This window comes from Heptranchias perlo, unplaced genomic scaffold (genome assembly GCF_035084215.1).
Source record: "Heptranchias perlo isolate sHepPer1 unplaced genomic scaffold, sHepPer1.hap1 HAP1_SCAFFOLD_322, whole genome shotgun sequence".
In the NCBI taxonomy this organism is placed as follows: Eukaryota; Metazoa; Chordata; class Chondrichthyes; order Hexanchiformes; family Hexanchidae; genus Heptranchias; species Heptranchias perlo.
This window is the reverse complement of record NW_027139334.1, coordinates 32,567-49,322: the sequence shown is the minus strand read 5'-3', so window position 1 is coordinate 49,322 and position 16,756 is coordinate 32,567. Positions and strand designations below refer to the sequence as shown.

The window sequence follows — 16,756 nt, the reverse complement described above, 5'->3', positions numbered from 1 at the left end:
ATCCTGAATACAGGAGTGTGCCCTGGGCTCTCCCCCTCCTGTTACTGTCCCATCCTGAATACAGGAGTGTGCCCTGCGCTCTCTCCCTCCTGTTACTGTCCCATCCTGAACACAGGAGTGTGCCCTGGGCTCTCTCCCTCCTGTTACTGTTCCATCCTGAATACAGGAGTGTGCCCTGGGCTCTCTCCCTCCTGTTACTGTTCCATCCTGAATACAGGAGTGTGCCCTGGGCTCTCTCCCTCCTGTTACTAGTGTAGATGAAAACATAAAATTACAAAGCGATATTGATAGATCAGGTGAATGGGCAAAACTGTTGTAAATGGAATTCAATGCAGACAAATGTGAGGTCATCCACTTTGGATCAAAAAAGGATAGAACAGGGTACTTTCTAAATGGTAAAAAGTTAAAAACAGTGGATGTCCAAAGGGACTTCGGGGTTCAGGTACATAGATCATTGAAGTGTCCTGAACAGGTGCAGAAAATAATTAAGAAGGCTAATGGAATGCTGGCCTTTATATCTAGAGGACGAGAGTACAAGGGGGCAGAAGTTATGCTGCAGCTATACAAAACCCTGGTTTGACCGCACCTGGAGTACTGTGAGCAGTTCTGGGCACCGCACCTTCGGAAGGACATATTGGCCTTGGAGGGAGTGCAGCGTGGGTTTACTAGAATGATACCCGGACTGCAAGGTTTAAGTTACGAGGAGAGATTACACAAATTGGGGTTGTATTCTCTGGAGTTTCGAAGGTTAAGAGGTGATCTGATCGAAGTTTATAAGATATTAAGGGGAACAGATAGGGTGGATAGAGAGAAACTATTTCCGCTGGTTGGGGATTCCAGGAGTTGGGGGCACAGTCTAAAAATTAGAGCCAGACTTTTCAGGAGCGAGATTAGAAAACATCTCTGCACACAAAGGGTGGTTGAAGTTTGGAACTCTCTTCCGCAAACGGCAATTGATACTAGCTCAATTGCTAAATTTAAATCTGAGATAGATAGCTTTTTGGCAACCACAGGTATTAAGGGATATGGGCCAAAGGCAGGTATATGGAGTTAGATCACAGACCAGCCATGATCTTATCAAATGGCGGAGCAGGCACGAGGGGCTGAATGGCCTACTCCTGTTCCTATGTTCCTACGTACTGTTCCATCCTGCTCACAGCTCTGATTAAAGTCTCCATTTGTTTCCACACAGCAGTGAGAATTCAGTGGTGAATTGAGATGAATCTGATGTTCCTTCTGTACATTAAACTGTTGCTCCCTGTTCACTCTGAATTCACCAACACTCCCTCTGGCCCTGGGTCTCAGACTCGGACCAGTTCCGAGCTGCGAGGAGGGAACAGGTGCAGGAACTCGACCCTCGAATCCCTCGCACTAAACCCTGACTGAAGAAACATCACCGAGAAAAAAAAGGTTAAACAGAAATTATGAACAGTGTGATCCCCTGTGATATAAACACACCTTGGAATATTCCCACTCCCCTGATCCCTGTCGACTGCTCGATGACGATCCCTGGGACAGGGACTGCCCCTGTTGAACTGATTCAACCCCCTCCCCGGAGCACAGAGACTGACAGCCCTGTGAGGGACAGTGTCCCTTTAAGAGACACTCTGATTGACAGTGTAACCCCGCCCCAACCTGACCCATGGTGGGTGAAGCTTTGGCCCATTCCAGTGAGGAATGTTTAAAGCAGGTGTCACTGACGACTGAGGATTAATCTCAGGCTCCTGATCCACACACACAGGGACCTGAGATTAAAGTTCGGGGATATTCCCAGCTGTCTGAACACAACTAACCCGACCTGCGAACTGGCCATAACTTTCCAAAAATCCGTAGATACGGGGGGTGGTGCCAGAGGACTGGAGAATCACAAATGTTCCACCCTTGTTCAAAAGAGGGTGTAAGGATAAACCCAGCAACTATAGGCCAGTCAGTTTAACCTCAGTGGTGGGGAAACTTTTAGAACCGATAATCCGGGACAGAATTAACAGTCACTTGGTCAAGTGTGGATTGAATCGGGAAAGCCAGCACGGAATTGTCAAAGGCAAATCGTGTTTAACTAACCTGATAGAGCTTTTTGATGAGGTAACAGAGAGGGTCGATGAGGGTAATACAGTTGATGTGATGTATATGGACTTCCAAAAGGCGTTTGATAAAGTGCCGTATGGTAGGCTCATCATCAAGATTGCGGCCCATGGAATAAAGGGGGCAGTGAAAACATGGATACAGAATTGGCTGAGTGACAGGAAACAGAGAGTAGTGGTGAACGGTTGTTTTTCGGACTGGAGGGTGGTGTACAGTGGTGTTCCCCAGGGGTTGGTGCTGGGACCACTACTTTTCTTGATAAATCTTCTTCTTTGGCAGTCCCTCAGGGTCGAGGATGACTTGCTTCCACTCCGGGAGGGTGGGTTCTGCGGTGGCTGAATAATCCAATCCTGGAGCCGCAGACTCTGCCACAGGTGGGGCAGGTAGTGTTTGATAAGGCGGGTGGGTGAGACGCTCTGGATTCTGTGCGCTCTTTTTGCTGCTTACGCTTGGCCTCCGCGTGCTCCACTCGGTGACGCTCGAGGTAATTGGCGCCTTCGTGGATGCTTCTTCTCCAGTTTGGGCGATTTAGGGCAAGCGATTCCCACGTGTCGGTGGGGATGTTGCATTTTTTTAGGGAGGCTTTGAGAGTGTCCGTCTCGCGTTTCCTCTGCCCTCCTAGTGATCACCTGCCATCGCGGAGCTCGGAGTACAGCACTTGTTTAGGGAATCTTGTGTCGGGCATGCGGACAATGTGGCCCCGCCCATCGCAGCTGGTTGAGCGTGACCAGTGCCTCGATACTGGGGATATTAGCCTGGGAGAGAACGCTCACGTTGGTGCGTCTACCCCGCCAGTGGATTTGCAGGATTTTGCAGAGGCAACGTTGGTGATATCTCTCCAGTGATTTGAGGTGTCTGCTGTACATTGTCCATGTTTCTGATGTGTACAGGAGGGCGGGGACCACGGCTGCTCTGTAGACCATGAGCTTGGTGCTGGATTTGAGGTCTCGGTCTTCGAACACTCTGTTCCTCAGGCGTCCGAAAGCTACACTGGCGCATTGGAGTCGATGTTGAATTTCATCGTCGATGTCTGCTCGCACCGAGAGGAGGCTCCCGAGGTATGGGAAATGATCCACGCTGTCCAGAGGCTCACCGTGGATCTTGATGGTCGGGGGGCAGTGTTGTGTGGCAGGAGAGGGCTGGGAGAGGACCTTTGTTTTCGGGATGTTTAGCCCGAGGCCCATTCTCTCATCCACCTCGGTGAATGCATCGACGATGGTTTGTAACTCGGCCTCTGAGTGTGCGCACACGCTGGCATCGTCTGCGTACTGCAGCTCGATGACAGAAGTTGGGGTGGTCTTGGTTCTGGCCTGGAGGTGTCGAAGGTTGAACAGTTTCCCGCTTGTCCTGTAGGTTAGCTCCACTCCGGCGGGGAGCTTCATGGTGATGGGGTGGAGTGTTGCAGCGAGGAAGATGGAGAAGAGCGTTGGTGCGATGACGCAGCCCTGCTTGACCCCAGTTTGCACTCGTATTGGGTCTGTGGTGGATCCGTTGGTGAGGATCACGGCTCGCATGTCATCGTGGAGCAGGTGGAGAATGGTGACGAATTTCTGCGGGCAGCCGAATTTGAGGAGGATGCTCCACAATTCCTCACGGTTGACAGAGTCGAAGGCCTTTGCGAGATCGAAGAAGGCCATGTACAGAGGTTGATGCTGCTCCCTGCACTTTTCCTGGATTTGTCGCGCGCTAAAGATCATGTCCATTGTGCCTCTTGACGGGCGGAAGCCGCATTGAGACTCAGGGAGGAGCTCTTCGGCCACTGGAAGGAGGCGGTTGAGGAGGATTCTCGCGATGACCTTTCCCGTGGTGGACATTAGGGAAATCCCTCTGTAATTTCCGCAGTCGGACCTATCTCCTTTCTTGAAGATGGTCACAATTACGGCGTCTCTGAGATCTCCCAGCATGCTCTCTTCCTTCCAGACAAGGGTGATAAGGTCGTGTATTCATGTCAAGAGTGCCTCTCCGCCGTGTTTTCGTACTTCAGCGGGGATTCCATCAGCACCGGGGACATTGTTGTTTTTCAGCTGTCGAATGGCTTTTTTGACCTCACGGCGGGCTGGGGTTGAGCTGAGATGGTGGCGGGTAGCGTGTTGCGGGATGGTGTCGAGGACTGGGTCTTGGTTGGGGTAGGTCCCTGGGTACTCGGACCGTAGATGGCTTTAATTGCGCTGAAGAAGCCGCGCACGTCGTGGTTGTCAGCGAGTTGCTGAGTCTCCTGCGCTCTTTCCACCCACCATCTGTTCTTTCGGTCACGGGTTCTTTGTTGCACCTCGGCCTTCAGTTGCCTGGAGGCTTGTTTCCTCTCACTCGAGTTTTGGTGGAGCTGCCAATTCAGGAACGCCTTGCATTTACGGTCTAAGAGATCCTGGATCTCCTGATCATTCTCGTCGAACCAGTCTTGGTGTTTCCTGGTCGAGAGACCGAGCGTCTCCTTGCAGGTGCTGACTATGGTGGCTTTTAGGGCGGACCAGACGCTGTGGGCACTCTGTGACTCTGGATCGTTGGTCGTTGCCAGATTGGTTGTAAGGTGACGGCTGAGTCGGTCTTTCTTCTCAGGGTCTTTGAGTCCAGCGACATTAAGTCTCCTGCGGCAGAGGTTTTTCTGCCGCTGCCGGTTTGGGGCCAGGTTGATGGAGATGGTCGAGTGGATTAGTCGGTGGTCAGTCCAGCAGTCGTCGGCTCCAGGCATGGCGCGGGTGATGCGGACATCTTTGCGGTCCCTCGCTCGGACCATGATGTGGTCTATTAGGTGCCAGTGCTTAGAGCTACTTTCCTTGATATATATTCATGACTTGGGTGTCGAGGGGACAATTTCAAAATTTGCAGATGACACAAAACTTGGAAGGGTAGTAAACAGTGAGGAGGATAGTGATAGACTTCAAGAGGTATAGACAGGCAGGTGGCCTGGGCGGACACGTGGCATGAAATTTAACGCAGAAAAATGCAAAGTGATACATTTTAGTAGGAAGAATGAGGAGAGGCAATATAAACTAGAGGGCACAACTCTAAAAGGGGTACAGGAACAGGGATGAGGGACTTTAGTTACGTGGATAGGCCAGAGAAGCTGGGGTTGTTCTCCTTGGAACAGAGATGGTTGCGAGGAGATTTGATAGAGGTATTCAAAATCATGAAGGGTCCAGACAGAGTGGATGGAGGGAAACTGTTCCCATTGGCGGAAGGGTCAAGAATGAGAGGACATAGATTTAAGGTGATTGGCAAAAGAACCAAAGGTGATATGAGGAAAAACTTTTTTACACAGCGAGTGGTTAGGATCTGGAATGCACGGCCCGAGGGGGTGGTGGAGGCAGATTCAATCATGGTCTTCAAAAGGGAACTGAATAACTACTTGAAAGGAAAAAATCTGCAGTGATACAGGGGAACGGGACCAGCTGGATTGCTTTTGCATAGAGCCAGCGTGAACTCGATGGGCCGAATGGCCTCCTTCCGTGCTGTAACCTTTCGATGATTCTATACTGGCAGTCCCCTATAGAATCATAGAATCTTACAGCACAGAAGGAGGCCATTCAGCCCATCGTGCCTGTGCCGGCTCTTTGACCCACTTCCCCGCTCTTTCCACATAGCCCTGCAAATTTTTCCTTTTCAAGTATTTATCTGATTCCCTTTTGAAAGTTATCATTGAATCTGCTTCCACCGCCCTTTCAGGCAGCGCATTCCAGATCAGAACAACTCGCTGTGAAAGAAATTCTCCAAATCTCCCCTCTGGTTCTTTTGCTGTTTACCTTAAATCTGTGTCCTCTGGTTACCGACCCTCCTGCCATTGGAAACAGTTTCTCCCTCTCTACTCTATGAAAATCACTCAAAATTTTGAACTCCGCTATTAAATCTGCCCTTAACCTTCTCTGCACTCAGGATAAATGAGCAGATAATGGAGAGCAAGTTGGCAACAAAACAGAAAACAGAGAGTAGGGATTAAGGGTAGTTACTCAGACTGGCAAAAGGTGGGAAGTGGTGTTCCCCAGGGATCGGTGCTGGGACCACTGTTGTTCACAATTTACATTCATGATTTGTATTCGGGAATCGGAAGTACAATTTCAAAATTTGCGGACGACACCAAATTGGGGGGTGTAGTTAATACAAAGAAAGAATGTGACAAAATACAAGAGGACATTAATAAACTTACAGAGTCGGCTGTAATTGGCAAATGAATTGTAATATAGATAAGTGTGAGGTGGTGCATTTTGGTAGGAAGAATAAAGAGGCCACAAACTGCTTGTTCAATAAGAGTCTAAATGGGGTAGAGGAGCAAAGGGATCTGGGGGTACAGACACACAAATCACTAAAAGCAGCGACACAGGTTAATAAGGCCATAAAAAGGCAAATCAAGCACTGGGGTTCATTTCTAGATGGGTAGAATTGAAAAGCAAAGAAGTTATGTTAAACTTATATAGAATCTTGTTTAGACCACACTTGGAGTATTGTGAACAGTTCTGGTCTCCATATTATAAATAGAATATAGAGGCATTGGAGAGGGTGCAAAAAAAGATTCACAAGGATGATATCAGAACTGAGAGGATAAACTTATCAGGAAAGGCTGAACAGGCTGGGACTCTTTACTCTCGAAAAGAGAAGACTGAGGGGCGACCTGATCGAGGTTTTTAAGATAATGAAAGGGTTTGATAGGGTAGACGTAGAGAAAATATTTCCACTTGTGGGGGAGTCCAAAACTAGAGGTCATAAGTACAAAATAGTCGCTAATAAATCCAATAGGGAATTCAGGAGAAACCTCTTTCCCCAGAGAGTGGTGAGAATGTGGAACTCACCACCACAAGGAGCAGTTCAGGCAAATAGCACAGATGTATTTCAGAAGAAGCTCGATAAACACATGATGGAGAAAGGAATAGAAGGGTATCCTGATAGGGTGAGATGAAGTAGGGAGAGGGGAGGCCCGTGTGGAGCATAAACTCCGGCATGGACCAGTTGGGCCGAATGGCCTGTTTCTGTGCTGTAGACTTGATGTAACTCGATGTAAAGAGAACAATCCCAGTTTCTCTCATCTCTCCACATAACTGAGGTCCCTCATCCCTGTACCATTCCAGGACATCTCCTCTGCACCCTCTCCAAGGCCTCGACATCTCTTGACATTGTAGTTGTTCTTAAGCTAATTTAAGGGTTAAGTCATGGCAGGAGATCCCAGCGCCGTGTCATGTTCCTCTTGTGGGATGTGGGAATTCAGGGCTCCTTCCTGTATCCCTGATTCCTTCACCTGCGGGAAGTGTGTCCAGCTGCAGCTATTGTTTGACCGCTTGACGGCTCTGGAGCTGCGGATGGACTCACTTTGGAGCATCCGCGATGCTGAGAAAGTCGTGGATAGCACGTTCAGTGAGTTGGTCACACCGCAGATAAAAATTACTGAGGGAGATAATGAATGGGTGACCAACAGACAGAGGAAGAGTAGGAAGGCAGTGCAGGGGTCCCCTGCGGTCATCTCCCTCCAAAACAGGTATACCGTTTTGGATACTGTTGGCGGAGATGGCTCACCAGGGGAAGGTGGCAGTGGCCAGGTTCATGGCACCGTGGCTGGCTCTGCTGCACAGGAGGGCAGGAAAAAGAGTGGCAGAGCTATAGTGATAGGGGACTCGATTGTAAGGGGAATAGACAGGCGTTTCTGCGGACGCAACCGAGACTCCAGGATGGTATGTTGCCTCCCTGGTGCAAGGGTCAAGGATGTCTCGGAGCGGCTGCAGGACATTCTGGAGGGGGAGGGTGAACAGCCAGTTGTCGTGGTGCATATAGGCACCAACGATATAGGTAAAAAACAGGATGAGGTCCTACAAGCTGAATTTAGGGAGTTAGGAGTTAAACTAAAGAGTAGGACCTCAAAGGTAGTAATCTCAGGATTGCTACCAGTGCCACGGGTTAGTCAGAGTAGGAATGACAGGATAGCTAAGATGAATACGTGGCTTGAGAGATGGTGCAAGCTGGAGGGATTCAAATTCCTGGGCCATTGGAACCGGTTCTGGGGGAGGTGGGACCAGTACAAATTGGACGGTCTGCATCTGGGCAGGACTGGAACCAATGTCCTAGGGGGAGTGTTTGCCAGTGCTGTTGGGGAGGGTTTAAACTAATGTGGCAGGGGGATGGGAACCGATGCAGGAAGTCAGTGGGAAATAAAGTGGTGACAGAAACAAAAGGCAGTAAGGGAGAGTGTACAGAACATGACCGGACAGATGGTCTGAGAAAGCAGGGCAAAGACCAAGGGAAGTCTAGATTAAACTGCATTTATTTCAATGCAAGAAGTCTGATGGGCAAGGCAGATGAACTCAGGGCATGGATGGGTACATGGGACTGGGATGTTATAGCTATTACTGAAACATGGCTAAGGGAGGGGCAGGACTGGCAGCTCAATGTTCCAGGGTACAGATGCTATAGGAAAGATAGAGCAGGAGGTAAGAGAGGAGGGGGAGTTGCGTTCTTGATTAGGGAGAACATCACGGCAGTAGTGAGAGGGGATATATCCGAGGGTTCGCCCACTGAGTCCATATGGGTAGAACTGAAAAATAAGAAGGGAGAGATCACTTTGATAGGATTGTACTACAGACCCCCAAATAGTCAACGGGAAATTGAGGAGCAAATATGTAAGGAGATTACAGACAGCTGCAAGAAAAATAGGGTGGTAATAGTAGGGGACTTTAACTTTCCCAACATTGACTGGGACAGCCATAGCATTAGGGGCTTGGATGGAGAGAAATTTGTTGAGTGTATTCAGGAGGAATTTCTCATTCAGTATGTGGATGACCCGACTAGAGAGGGGGCAAAACTTGACCTCCTCTTGGGAAATAAGGAAGGGCAGGTGACAGAAGTGTTAGTGAGGGATCACTTTGGGACCAGTGATCATAATTCCATTAGTTTTAAGATAGCTATGGAGAAGGATAGGTCTGGCCCAAAAGTTAAAATTCTAAATTGGGGAAAGGCCAATTTTGATGGTATTAGACAGGAACTTTCAGAAGTTGATTGGGAGAGTCTGTTGGCAGGCAAAGGGACGTCTGGTAAGTGGGAGGCTTTCAAAAGTGTGTTAACCAGGGTTCAGGGTAAGCACATTCCTTATAAAGTGAAGGGCAAGGCTGGTAGAAGTAGGGAACCTTGGATGACTCGGGAGATTGAGGCACTAGTCAAAAATAAGAAGGAGGCATATGACATGCACAGACAGCTGGGATCAAGTGGATCCCTTGAAGAGTATAGAGATTGCCGGAGTAGAGTTAAGAGAGAAATCAGGAGGGCAAAAAGGGGATATGAGATTGCTTTGGCAGATCAGGCAAAGGTGAATCCAAAGAGCTTCTACAAATACATAAAGGGCAAAAGGGTAACTAGGGAGAGAGTAGGGCCTCTTAAGGATCAACAAGGTCATCTAAGTGCGGAACCACAAGAGATGGGTGAGATCCTGAATGAATATTTCACATCGGTATTTACGGTTGAGAAAGGCATGGATGTTAGGGAACTTGGGGAAATAAATAGTGATGTCTTGAGGAGTGTACATATTACAGAGAGGGAGGTGCTGGAAGTCTTAACGCGCATCAAGGTAGATAAATCTCCGGGACCTGATGAAATGTATCCCAGGACGTTATGGGAGGAAATTGCGGGTCCCCTAGCAGAGATATTTGAATCATCCACCGCTACAGGTGAGGTGCCTGAAGATTGGAGGGTAGCAAATGTTGTGCCTTTGTTTAAGAAGGGCGGCAGGGAAAAGCCTGGGAACTACAGACCAGTGAGCCTGACATCTGTAGTGGGTAAGTTGTTAGAGGGTATTCTGAGGGACAGGATCTACAGGCATTTGGAGAGGCAGGGACTAATTAGGAACAGTCAGCATGGTTTTGTGAGAGGAAAATCATGTCTCACGAATTTGATTGAGTTTTTTGAAGGGGTAACCAAGAAGATAGATGAGGGCTGTGCAGTAGACGTGGTCTACATGGACTTCAGCAAAGCATTTGACAAGGTACCGCATGGTAGGTGGTTACATAAGGTTAAATCTCATGGGATCCAAGGTGAGGTAGCCAATTGGATACAAAATTGGCTTGACGACAGAAGACAGAGGGTGGTTGTCGAGGGTTGTTTTTCAAACTGGATGCCTGTGTCCAGCGGTGTGCCTCAGGGATCGGTGCTGGGTCCGCTGTTATTTGTTATTTATATTAATGATTTGGATGAGAATTTAGGAGGCATGGTTAGTAAGTTTGCAGATGACACCAAGATTGGTGGCATTGTGGACAGTGAAGAAGGTTATCTAGGATTGCAACGGGATCTTGATAAATTGGGCCAGTGGGCCGATGAATGGCAGATGGAGTTTAATTTAGATAAATGTGAGGTGATGCATTTTGGTAGATCGAATCGGGCCAGGACCTACTCCGTTAATGGTAGGGCGTTGGGGAGAGTTATAGAACAAAGAGATCTAGGAGTACAGATTCATAGCTCCTTGAAAGTGGAGTCACAGGTGGATAGGGTGGTGAAGAAGGCATTCAGCATGCTTGGTTTCATTGGTCAGAACATTGAATGCAGGAGTTGGGATGTCTTGGTGAAGTTGTACAGGGCATTGGTGAGGCCACACTTGGAGTACTGTGTACAGTTCTGGTCACCCTATTATAGAAAGGATATTATTAAACGAGAAAGAGTGCAGAAAAGATTTACGAGGATGCTACCGGGACTTGATGGTTTGACTTACAGGGAGAGGTTAGACAGACTGGGACTTTATTCCCTGGAGAGTAGGAGGTTAAGGGGTGATCTTATAGAAGTCTATAAAATAATGAGGGGCATAGATAAGGTCGATAGTCAAAATCTTTTCCCAAAGGTAGGGGAGTCTATAACGAGGGGGCACAGATTTAAGGTGAGAGGGGAGAGATACAAAAGGATCCAGAGGGGCAATTTTTTCACTCAAAGGGTGGTGAGTGTCTGGAACGAGCTGCCAGAGGCAGTAGTAGAGGCGGGTACAATTTTGTCTTTTAAAAAGCATTTGGACAGTTACATGGGGAAGATGGGTATCGAGGGATATGGGCCAAGTGCAGGCAATTGGGACTAGCTTAGTGGTATAAACTGGGCGACATGGACATGTTGGGCCGAAGGGCCTGTTTCCATGTTGTAACTTCTATGATTCTACATAGAATGTACAGCACAGAAACAGGCCATTCTGCCCAACTGGTCCATGCTGGTGTTATGCTCCACACGAGCCTCTTCCCTCCGACTTGATTTAACCCTTTCAGTGTATCCTTCTATTCCTTTCCCCCTCATGTGTTTATCGAGCTTCCCCTTAAATGTATCTGTGTCTTCACCTCAACTATTCCATGTGGGAGCGAGTTCCACATTCTCACCACTCTCTCAGTGAAGAAGATTCTCCTGAGTTCCCTATTGGATTTATTAGTGACTATCTTATATTTATGACCCCTAGTTTTGGTCTCCCCACAAGTGTAAACATCTTCCTTACGTCTACCCTATCAAACCCTTTCATAATCTGAAAGACCTCTATCAGGTCACCCCTCAGCCTTCTCTTTTCGAGAGAAAAGAGCCCCAGCCTATTCAACCTTTCCTGATGGGTATAATCTCGCAGTTCTGGTATCATCCTTGTGAATCTTTTTTGCACATTATCCAGTGCCTCTGGATCCTTTTTATAATATGGAGACCAGAACTGTGCACCGTACTCCAAGTGTGGTCTATCCAAGGTACATGGAGACCAGAACAGTGCACAGTATAGAATCATAGAAAAGTTACGGCACAGAAGGAGGCTATTCGGCCCATCGTGTCCACGCCGACCGAAAATGAGCCACCCAGCGTAATCCCACTTTCCAGCACTTGGCCCGTAGACTTGTAGTTACGACACTTCAGGTGCACATCCTGGTACTTTTTAAATGAGTTGAGGGTTTCTGCCTCTACCACCCTCTCAGGCAGTGAGTTCCAGACCCCCATCGCCATTGGGTGAAATTGTTTTCTATGTCCCCTGGTTATTGACCTCTCTGCGAAGGGAAACAGGTCCTTCCTATCCACTCTATCAAGCCTTCTCATAATTTTGTACACCTCAGCCTCCTCTGTTCCAAAGAGAACAACCCCAGCCTGTCCAATCTTTCCCTTGAGCGAAAATTCTCCAGTCCTGGCAACATCCTTGTAAATCTCCTCTGTACTCTCTCCAGTGCAATTACATCCTTCCTGTGATGTGGAGACCGGAACTGTGCACAGTGCTCCAAGTGTGGTCTAACCAAGGTATATGGAGACCAGAACTGTGCACAGTGCTCCAAGTGAGGTCCAACCAAGATATATGAAGACCGGAACTGTGCACAGTGCTCCAAGTGAGGTCTAACCAAGGTATATGGAGACCAGAACTGTGCACAGTGCTCCAAGTGAGGTCTAACCAAGGTATATGGAGACCAGAACTGTGCACAGTGCTCCAAGTGTGGTCTAACCAAGGTTTGATACAAGTTTAACATAACTTCCCCACTTCTCCATTCAGATGTCCTCAGTGCACACCGCCTTCCTCCTCTTTCAGTCCAATCAGTATATTGATCGTAATCCCCTTGGAAATCTTATTTTAATGATTCAATAACAGTTTCTTCATGTCTCAGACAAGCCCAGCCAACAGCAATCATCTCTAACCTGAGGGCTTTAATCTAAGTGCCTCCTCACCTCTTGAAATTCTTAACCTTGACATCTCTCCTAAAGTGTGGTGCCCAGAATTGGAGAAAAGCTGCACGTTTTTCCTTATCATTCCCAATATGTCTGAGTGGTACTTTTCCGATCCATTCAGCCTCTTCTGGATAAGTTCAGATATATTGGACAGGTTCAGGGTGAGCGCTGGAACATCTGGGTCTGTGACTCTCTGAGTCTCAGTCACTCTGTAATGAAAGAGGAGAGAATGTTTTTATCAGTGGGGACATTTCAGATCAGAAACCCAAAGGGGAACGAGTGATCAGTGCAACAACCTGCACCCCTTCTAATGCTCGTACTGACACCCCGCAGCAACCCATCCTGAGAAAGGCAGAATCCCGGGATTTGCAGTCTCCCTGCATTCACACTGATCTCCAAACGAGCAGTGGGATCCTGGTTTGCTGTCACTTCAGCTCAGTTTGTGATTTTCAAAGCCGTCTGTGTTCAGTCCAGTTTCTCTGTACTGGAGCCCTTATCTTTCTATTATTAATTATTATTATTATCCCGAGGGTCTCCAGTCTGTGCTCCCCCCTCTCTGCAGGAACACACTCACTACGATCATGTGAAGTGAGGAGAGGAGAAGGAACAGCCTCCCAGGGACCTGGGATCGGTGGGATTCCCTCACAGAGTGTCCAGTCACACTGACATCACTGGGACATTTCAGCACACACTCATTTCTCTGTTAGTGGATAGAATGAGCCAATCACAAGACATTTTACTGTCACTCTGACACTGGGGCCTGCCCCTCTCCTCATTTCTCCATGGGCTGGTTGATAGAACAAGCCAATCACACAGCACTTACTGACCCAATGGAATAAAGCTGTCACTGACACACATGGAGCCTTTAGGAAGCCTCGGTTAGATACAGGTCACTGCAGGTTTCTCTCACTCTCAATTCCTGTCTAACAGGTTCCTGAGAAGCTCGACACACCGATGGAACAGCCCATCTCACTCCCATTTCCCACAGGCTGCCTGAGCCAAGAACCCCTCAAACCACAGTTAAACATCACTCAATATTCACCCCATTTGAAAGCCCCTGATCTGGGGAGGTTTCCAAGCGGTGATTCTACTTTCACTCTTCTCCCAGATACAGGTGAAGGTTCCCTATCAGCAGCAGGTACTGTATGACTGAGAGGAACTTACCTGGAAAGGAGCTGCTTCGAGTTCTGTGAATAAAGAGAGGAGATCAAATCAGTCAATAGAATCATAGAATCATACTGCACAGGAGGAGGCCATTCGGCCCATTGTGCCTGTGCCGGCTCTTTGAAAGAGCTATCCAATTAGTCCCACTCCCCCTGCTCTTTCCCCATAGGCCTGCAAATTTTTCCCCTTCAAGTATTTATCCAATTCCCTTTTGAAAGTTATTATTGAATCTGCTTCCACCGCCCTTTCAGGCAGCGCATTCCAGATCAGAACAACTCATTCTGTAAATACAATTCTCCTCATGCTGCCTCTGGTGCTTCTACCAATTACCTTAAATCTGTGTCCTCTGGTTACCGACCCTCCTGCCAGTGGTAACAGTTTCTCCTTATTTACTGTATCGAAACCCTTCATGATTTGAACACCTCGATTAAATCTCCCCTTAACCTTCTCTGCTCTGAGGAGAACAATCCCAGTTTCTCCAGTCTCTCCACATAACTAAAGTCCCTCATCCCTGGTCCCATTCCAGTAAATCTCCTCTGCACCCTCTATAAGGCCTTCACATCCTTCCTAAAGTGCGGTGCGCAGAATTCGACACAATACTCCAGCTGGGACCTAACCATGTGATTTATAAAGGTTTAGAATAACTTCCTTGCTTTTGTACTCCAAGCCTGTTTATAAAGCCCAGGATCTCGTATTCTTTTTTTTAACAGCTTGATCAAATTGTCCTGATCACCTTCAAAGATTTCTGTTGATGATTCCCCAGATCTCTCTGTTCCTGCACCCCCTTTAAAATTGGACCATTTAGTTTATATTGCCTCTCCTCATTTTTCCTTCCAAAATGCATCACTTCACACTTCTCTGTGTTAAATTGCATCTGCCATGTGTCCGCCCATTTCACCAGTCTGTCCATGTCCTCCTGAAGTCTGTTACTATCCTCCTCACTGTTTACTACATTTCCAAGCTTTGTGTCAGCCACAAACATTGAAATTATGTTCCATATACCCAAGTCCAGGTCATTAATATATATCAAAAAGAGCAGTGGTCCTAACACTGACCCCTGGGGAACACCACTGTAAACTTCCTTCCAATCTGAAAAACAACCGTTCACCACTACTCTCTGCTTTCTGTCCCTGAGCCAATTTTGTATCCACGCTGCCACTGTCCCTTTAATCCCATGGGCATTAATTTTGCTAATAAGTCTTTTATGTGGGCTGCAGAAAAATGCGAAGTGATGCATTTTGGTAGGAAGAACGAGGAGAGGCAATATAAACTAGAGGGCACAACTCTAAAGGGTTACAGGAAGAGAGATCTGGGGGTTTATGTGCACAAATCATTGAAGGTGGCAGGGCAGGTTGAGAAAGTGGTTTGAAAAAGCATACGGGATCCTGGGCTTTACAAATAGAGGCACAGAGCACAAAAGTATGGAAGTCATGATGACCCTTTCTAAAACACTGGAGTATTGTGTCCAGTTCTGGGCACCACTCTTTAGGAAAGATGTGAAGGCCTTAGAGAGGGTGCAGAAGAGATTTACTAGAATGATTCCAGGGATGAGGGGCTTTAGTTACGTGGATAGACTGGAGAAGCTGGGGTTGTTCCCCTTGGAACAGAGATGGTTGCGAGGAGATTTGATAGAGGTATTCAAAATCATGAAGGGTCCAGACAGAGTAAATAGAGAGAAACTGTTCCCATTGGCGGAAGGGTCAAGAACCAGAGGACATAGATTTAAGGTGATTGGCAAAAGAACCAAAGGTGACATGAGGAAAAACTTTTTTACACATCGAGTGGTTCTGATCTGGAATGCACTGCCCGAGGGGGTGGTGGAGGCAGATTCAATCATGGCCTTCAAAAGGGAACTGGATAACTACTTGAAAGGAAAATATTGCAGGGCTACAGGGAAAGGGTGGGGGAGTGTTACTCGCTGGATTGCTCTTGCATCGAGCCGGCGTGGGCTCGATGGGCTGAATGGCCTCCTTCCGTGCTGTAACCTTTCTACGAATCGATGATTCTATGATTTATCATATGTCTTCTGAAAGTCCATATACACAACATCAACTGCACAACCCTCATCAGATCTCTCATTATTTTTAAATAATAGAATCATAGTATGATATAGCACAGAAAGAGGCCATTCAGCCCATCGTGTCTGTGCTGGCTCTTTGGTAGAGCTATCAAATTAGCCTGACTCCCCATAGCCCTGTAAATTTTACCCCAAGTATTTATCCAATTCCCTTTTGAAAGTTATTATTGAATCTGCTTCCACCGCCCTTTCAGGCAGCACATTCCAGATCATAACAACTCGCTGTGTAAAAAGAATTCTCCTCTTCTCACCTGATTCTTTTCCGATCATCTTAAATACAGAACTTTATAAGACCATAAGAGATAGGAGCAGGAGTCGGCCATTCGGCCCCTTGAACCTGCTCCGCCATTTAATGAGATCATGGCTGATCTGATTTTTACCTCAACTCCACTTTCCCGCCCTTTCCCCATATCCTTTGACTCCCTTGCTGATCAAAATTTGTCCAACTCAGCCTTGAATGTATTCAATGACTCAGCCTCCACAGCTTTTTGGGGTAAAGAATTCCAAAGATTCACGACCCTCTGGGAGAAGAAATTCCTCCTCATTTCCGTCTTAAACGGGCGACCCCTTATTCTGAGACCAAGCCCCCTAGTTTTAGATTCCCCCATGAGGGGTAACATCCTCTCAGCATCTACCTTATCGAGTCCCCTCAGAATCTTGTGTGTTTCAATAAGATCTCCTCTCATTCTTCGAAACTCCAATGAGTACAGACCCAACCTGTTCAATCTTTCCTCATAGGACAAACCTTCCATACCTGGAATCAAACTAGTGAACCTTCTCTGAACTGCCTCCAATGCAAATATGTCTTTCCTTAAA

At 47.5% G+C, this 16,756-nt stretch overlaps 1 protein-coding gene across 1 annotated transcript in view; it reads right to left on the bottom strand.

Moving 5' to 3' along the window:
- The window catches only part of LOC137311298 (E3 ubiquitin/ISG15 ligase TRIM25-like), a 33,958-nt gene that overhangs the window by 5,278 nt on the left and 11,924 nt on the right, over positions 1-16,756 (bottom strand). The window contains exons 4-5 of the mRNA XM_067978586.1: positions 13,864-13,886; positions 12,700-12,908 (exon numbers count right to left, since the gene is read on the bottom strand). Coding sequence (XP_067834687.1) covers positions 12,700-12,908; positions 13,864-13,886 — 232 coding nt within the window. The remainder of the gene's footprint in view (positions 1-12,699; positions 12,909-13,863; positions 13,887-16,756) is intronic.